The sequence below is a fragment of the Cryptosporidium sp. chipmunk genotype I genome (assembly GCF_004936735.1).
Source record: "Cryptosporidium sp. chipmunk genotype I strain 37763 chromosome Unknown contig_25, whole genome shotgun sequence".
In the NCBI taxonomy this organism is placed as follows: Eukaryota; Apicomplexa; class Conoidasida; order Eucoccidiorida; family Cryptosporidiidae; genus Cryptosporidium; species Cryptosporidium sp. chipmunk genotype I.
Genome location: NW_027125608.1, coordinates 164,553 through 170,611, shown reverse-complemented (window position 1 = coordinate 170,611; position 6,059 = coordinate 164,553). Strand labels below are relative to the sequence as shown.

The following is a 6,059-nucleotide window of genomic DNA, read 5'->3' as shown; positions in this document are numbered from 1 at the left end:
GTGCATGCATATTTTATATAATAATATAAAAATATTAAAAAAATTAAGACAAAATTTTATCTAAATTGAGAAGACTAGAATTAGTAAGTAATTTAGAAAGTAAGACAAATAGAAGCGAAGTTATTACCAATTGTAATGACCAGTTAGACAAATACTCGAATTTAGAGATTATTGAATAAAAATAAATCAAAAATACGAGTATTATTATTCATTTATTAGCAGTAAAGCCTTGAATATTTCAAATTCCCATAAATGTTAGGGGAATTCTACTATTATTTTTGCTTTCAAATAATAAACAAAATAAAAATAGCTGATTCTCACTTTAATTATTTCGAACTTATACTTTATCAATATATATTTGTATTAGTAACATAATATATATGACAAACTCTAGTTTGTGTATTCAAAAATAGAGTTTTGCGAGAATATCTTAGCATGATTAGAATTAACTTCGTTATATGATAGAATATTTTGAGAAACTTCATTACAGTTGCATTGCTGATTTGTATGTTTACATATAAATCTAATAAAATCACGCTTAATAAGCTTAATTAAAGCCATTTCAATAGATGAAATTGATGGAAAATGATCAGCAGAATGATTAAAAGTTTTTTGTAAAAAATCCAAAATCTCACTATAACTTTTTTGTTTCGACTTTTTCAAAAGTCGAACAATAATGGATTCAATTTTACATACAATATCGATCATACCAGAAAAATAGCCATTCAAAGGCTGACCATTAATAGAATGATCCATGTAAATTAGTGATGATGATGAGGAGGAAGAAACCGAGAAATTTGAACAAGTAGAAGAGATTTTTGGTTTAATTTCATTACATGCTGAATGAGAACAGCAATTAAAATTTGAAATACATCTTTTTTTATTTGGATTTTCATCAGATTCATGTTTTGAATCAAAATCATGGTGATTGTTAGTTTTTAGCTGGTTTTGATTACTCAAACTTGTACCAGTTTTAAAAATAGTAGAAAGGTCAACTTGGTTAAGAAGACTCTTTAGGGAATTTTCATTGTCAATAATAACACTAGTGAATGTATTAGTATTTTGATTTTCTAAAGAATCTTTATAGCTTTTAAGAACCATTGATTGATTAAGGTTTTCTAATTTATGGGACTCATTAAATAAAATACCAAAGTTATCTCTGTAAATAAAGCTGCTAGTATTGAATTGAGAATTTTCAAATGAATCACAATTACCATTAAACTCGTGGCAATTACCAATAATATCACTTTTATCATCATTGTTATTTGTATCATAATGAATAACAGAAAAAAACAAATCATCAGATCCAATCATATTTGACATGGAGTTAAAGTAATCCTCGTATTTATCATCGTCTAAGATAAAATCTGCATTCCAAGGATATTGAACTTGGTAAATTTTCCTAAAACAATTATCAAAGTTAGGAATTTGAAAAAATTCATGGTGTTTAAGAAAATCGAAATCTTGAAATAATTCATTAAAATGAGTGGACTTCAAATAATAGTCGTGAATAGGTCCTCTTTGTAAAAATAACTCTTTCGAAAGTAATTTGGGACATAACTGAATTTTTCTATTAAATATTGTAAAGTCTCCGTAATTTTGGATAACTAAATCAGATAGAACAAAAATTGTATCCTTATTTAACCAAGAGTTCCAATGAATAACTTTCTCTTTTGTTATTTGAATCTCTATTTTAGAATGATCATTATTCTCAAAAACTTTGACCAATTTCTGACTAGAAAGAGACAAACTTAACAAAACTCTTGCAACCTCAAGCATTGGCAAGCAAATCTGATTAACTAAATCTCCCAAAGTAATTTCCTGACCTTCTTTCAATTCCCCCATTCTTAGCAGAATTATCGAAACTGACAAAGAAGAAATTATTGTAAAGTTAAATAATTCACCTATAAATTCCTTTTTATTACCATCTTTTTCTTCCCCAACTAAAACTCTTGCCTTAAAACCCTTTGCTTCTAAAACTGCAAACCCATTTTCCCACAGCCAATTAATCTTTCTGTGGGGAAATTCCTTCTTATATTCCAATTCAAATCTTGCTATTTCTTTCTTAATCTTTTCCGGTATATTAATATCTTTATAATGCCTATTGTTATTACTGTAACAAGACAAAAATTCCACAGAACTGGCTTTCTGGCCAATCTCATTATTAAAAGTTGATCTGTTCATGATTACTGGAGCTAACACATAGTTACTCATTTTTCTCCAATTAAAACTACTTGTTAAAAATACTTGAAATTCATCTTTTATTTTCCTTCTGGAAAACATTGATCGCAAGAAATCCTCAAGCAACAACTTCAAACTGTTTAGCGATATATTCACAGAATCTCCAATTATTCGTTCATTTTCAAAATAAGACTTATTTAAATTCTCACCCGCATAACCCTCTACGCTCAAATTCCCTGGAAATGTCTCCATCCAACAACTTCTATCGTTCTCTATTGCTGTAAGTAAGTCACTAATCCCCGTCTCCCCACCAAAATAATTAAAGTCACCATCCCTTCCCCTACTCTTTTCCAAACATAGTAACACAAAATGCTCCAAACAAACTTGCAAACCCATGCATGCAATTTCCCGCACACTTGTCGAATTAGAACTGGCGCCCAAAATATTAATATTGAGTAATCTTTTACATAATCTATCCTTGTATAATGAGATAATGACTTCAAAGTTTGGAAGTAGTTTGATGAGAGATACGCTATTGATTATGTTGTTAATGAGAATATTGCAAATTTTCGAAAATTCTTTCGATTCAAGAGTCTTCTCAATAATCGAGACTGCAATAGAAATTATCTCTTCAATTTCATACAATTCTTGGTAATTTAGGTACCCACTTACGATGAATTTGTTAAACCAATTAAACACAAATTTTGAAAAAACTCTTAGAGTTGATTTCTTGTGTAGTAATGGTTTTCCTTGAAAACCAGTTGGAAACCCACCAGTAGAGTCCATTTTAAAAGTTGTTGGCATTCCATCATTGAAAAACGAAAAAATGCTGTGAATTTGAATCACCCTATTGTCAATAAAAGAAGTTATCCATACTGAAAGCATGAATAAAACAAGACTGTAATTGTTTGGGGAAATTGAGCTTTGGAGATACAATATCAGTCCGTCATAAAATGCTCTATGTATAATCTTTTTTAATGCTTTGTCATTTTCAAAAGAAATCTTGACAAATCTTCTATATCTTTTTAGCATTGAAAGTATTATCTGGATACTAAGAAATCTATCGCTCATTCTTATTGAACTATTCTTCTCACCTTTTAATAAGTCATTTCCAATATTCATTACTTTTGTGATATCTTCAATTATTGATTCATATATTACATAAGCTAAATATACAAAACAAGACTGTCTAGATGAGTAAACAGAAATCGCTTTATTGTTTGACCCACTTGAATTGTTTGTATTTGTCCCTATTGAACTCGATAGCTTTGAAATATCCATTTGAAAATCTCCTATAGGAAATTCTAACTTCTTGTGATGGTTGCAAATCTCAGATTTTATCAATATCTTATTCAAAATATTATGAGAGTTTGATCTCAAAGTATCTTTGAGGAATAACAAGTAAATTGATCTCAAAGCACAGTAGTTATCATTATTAATATAAGATCTAATGCTTCCTTTGAATAGAGAATTAAATTTTAAAGTCTTATCATTTCTATTTAATAATCCCTCATCGTTGCCATTCAACTCTTTCTTACTTAGAAATATTATACCACAAATACTCTGTCTGTAAGACTCCAAAAGCTTTCTGGATAAAAAGTAAAACAATACACTCTCTAATAGTTTAAAAAATCCCGTATGAGATCTTTTTGGAAAGATTTTCACAACTCTCTTCTCTTCCTCTAACAAAATACTGTTAACTAGCATACAGCTTTGTTTCAAATCTAAAAACCCAAACAAACCCTCAAGTCTATTGTAGTAGTAGTATAAAGTCCCTCTTAGAAATGGCTCCTCTACTGTATTCTTATACACTGTTTGATCAATTTCTTCCTGTGGAAACCAAAATAACCCAGAAATCCTAAAACTTTTATTTAAACCTAACAAATTCTCTTCCATGTCTCTAAACGGATCTATTGTCCTTGACGTTCTATTTAAGCCTGTAACTTTTTTCTCAATCTTAAAATTCGGAGTTCGTGTTATACTAGGCTTAGCGTCCAAAAAACAAGACGAATACGAAGAAGACGATGAAGAAGATATATTATACGAAGTATTTCCAAGTCTAGAAATCAAGTAGTCCTCATGAATGTCTGAAGTGTTTGTCCTTTTTAAAAAAATCTTATTACTTGAGTTGTTACTCATTATTAAAATAATGTTGTTAATTACATTGAATAAAACCCTATTATAGCTTTTCCCAGAAAACTTATCAGCCATTAAATTGCTGTAAATAGTATCCATATCAATAAAAAAATGGGTCTCCTTTCTGCACTTAATCAAAGATGCTCCTCTATCACATCCTCTCAAAGCTCCTAGTATAATCTCCTCAGCATCATCAGCTTCATCCATTTCCAGTATCTCCTTCTCACTACTCTCGATCCTCTCGATACAATCGAATACGTTTTTGTCACTCAACTTTGGAGAAAATAAGCTTCTGAGAGAAGCCTGGACAAAGAAATCTCTCTCAACTGTAATTATATTTAATAAAGCCGCTGTAAATGATGAAGATAGGGGAAAGAATACGCACTTATAAAAGTACAGCAAAGCTGTAATATTCAGATCTGGTGAGTTCGAAAATACATGACAGCTATTTCTGTCTAAATAGCCAAAAATTCGAATCAGAAAGTGAGTAAGTACACTAAACTTTGCAAATTCTTCCTCTAGTACTTTAAGTAAAAGCAAGCTTGGCAATGTTCCTCCTAATAGACCTGCATATAGAGAAAATACACTATCAGAAGGGCTTTTATGGCTAGTGCTTGAGTTAATTGAAGCATTTGGTGAGTCGTCTGAAGATGCACTAAAAATATCTGAGAGAAACTTATCATATGTTTTATTATTGAAAAAATCCTTCAATGTGCTGTTCCATAATAGGAATATATTTGCATGGATAAGTATCCTCGGAGAAATAATATCAGTACAAAAATGCTTTAGAATGTTTCTACAGTACATGTAAATTTGCATTGAATTATTTTGAGGCTCTGAAACCTGAATAATGTTTGTATATGCATCCATTAAGATCTTGTTTGAAAGAAAAGAAGGCATAATATACTTAATGATTACTTTATCACCTTGGTGATCTATTATCTGTGTTCCAAACAAAGCTGTCCATACATTTTCATTATTAATTCCTCCAATTCTGTAAATATGTAACATTTGCTGTAGAGAAATCACAATCTTAAATTTTTTATTCTTTTTTTGTAAATCTTCATCCTCTTGCTTAATTTGGTCATTTCCATGATTCATACCATCGTCCTTGAGGTGATTAGAATTGTTATTTTCGTAGCTTGGCTTGCTCTCTTTATCATTTGCCTTTGAATCATCCTTACCAGTAGCAAGTTTAAGCTGGTTAACTAAGCAATGGTTAAACACGTTTGGAACATGAGAGCTAACTTGTTTAGAATTGAATGGTCCAGATCCATTGCTCATAACCATATCGAACCAGAAATTAGTTCCCAAGTTCCGAATTTCACTTTCTATACTTCTCTCAACTCCAAATGAAGACGTAACATACTCATTTTCACTATGCTCCAAAATAGCTTCCAGAGAAGGCAGTGGGAGTGGAGCGAACCCAGAAGGAATTGACTTTAAAAAGTATATTAAAGGCTTCAGACAACTTTTTTCGATATCGTAAAGAATATCACTAATGTCACTACTAATCTTGCTAACTTCTATATTTTTTGCAAATTTCTCCTCCCACTCCTCCTCATATTTGCTCTTGGACATCTTAAATTGCTCTTTTATATATAAGACTCGCTAATATTAATTTGCTCTTGTTTTCTTTTTTTTACGTTAAAAAGGCATTTCAGCATATTAAAACAAATATTAATTTCATTCAAAGATTGCCTTGAATTCTTAAAGCTTTCTCTAATTAAACCTTTCTGGCT

At 30.3% G+C, this 6,059-nt stretch overlaps 1 protein-coding gene across 1 annotated transcript; it reads right to left on the bottom strand.

Moving 5' to 3' along the window:
* Nucleotides 1-390: 390 nt before the first annotated feature.
* ELE39_002291 (uncharacterized protein) lies at nucleotides 391-5,898 on the bottom strand (the record flags this gene model as incomplete). The annotated part of the gene is made up of 1 exon (XM_067345141.1): nucleotides 391-5,898. One exon carries the CDS (start codon nucleotides 5,896-5,898, stop codon nucleotides 391-393), a length of 5,508 nt encoding a protein of 1,835 aa, XP_067200677.1.
* Nucleotides 5,899-6,059: the final 161 nt, after the last annotated feature.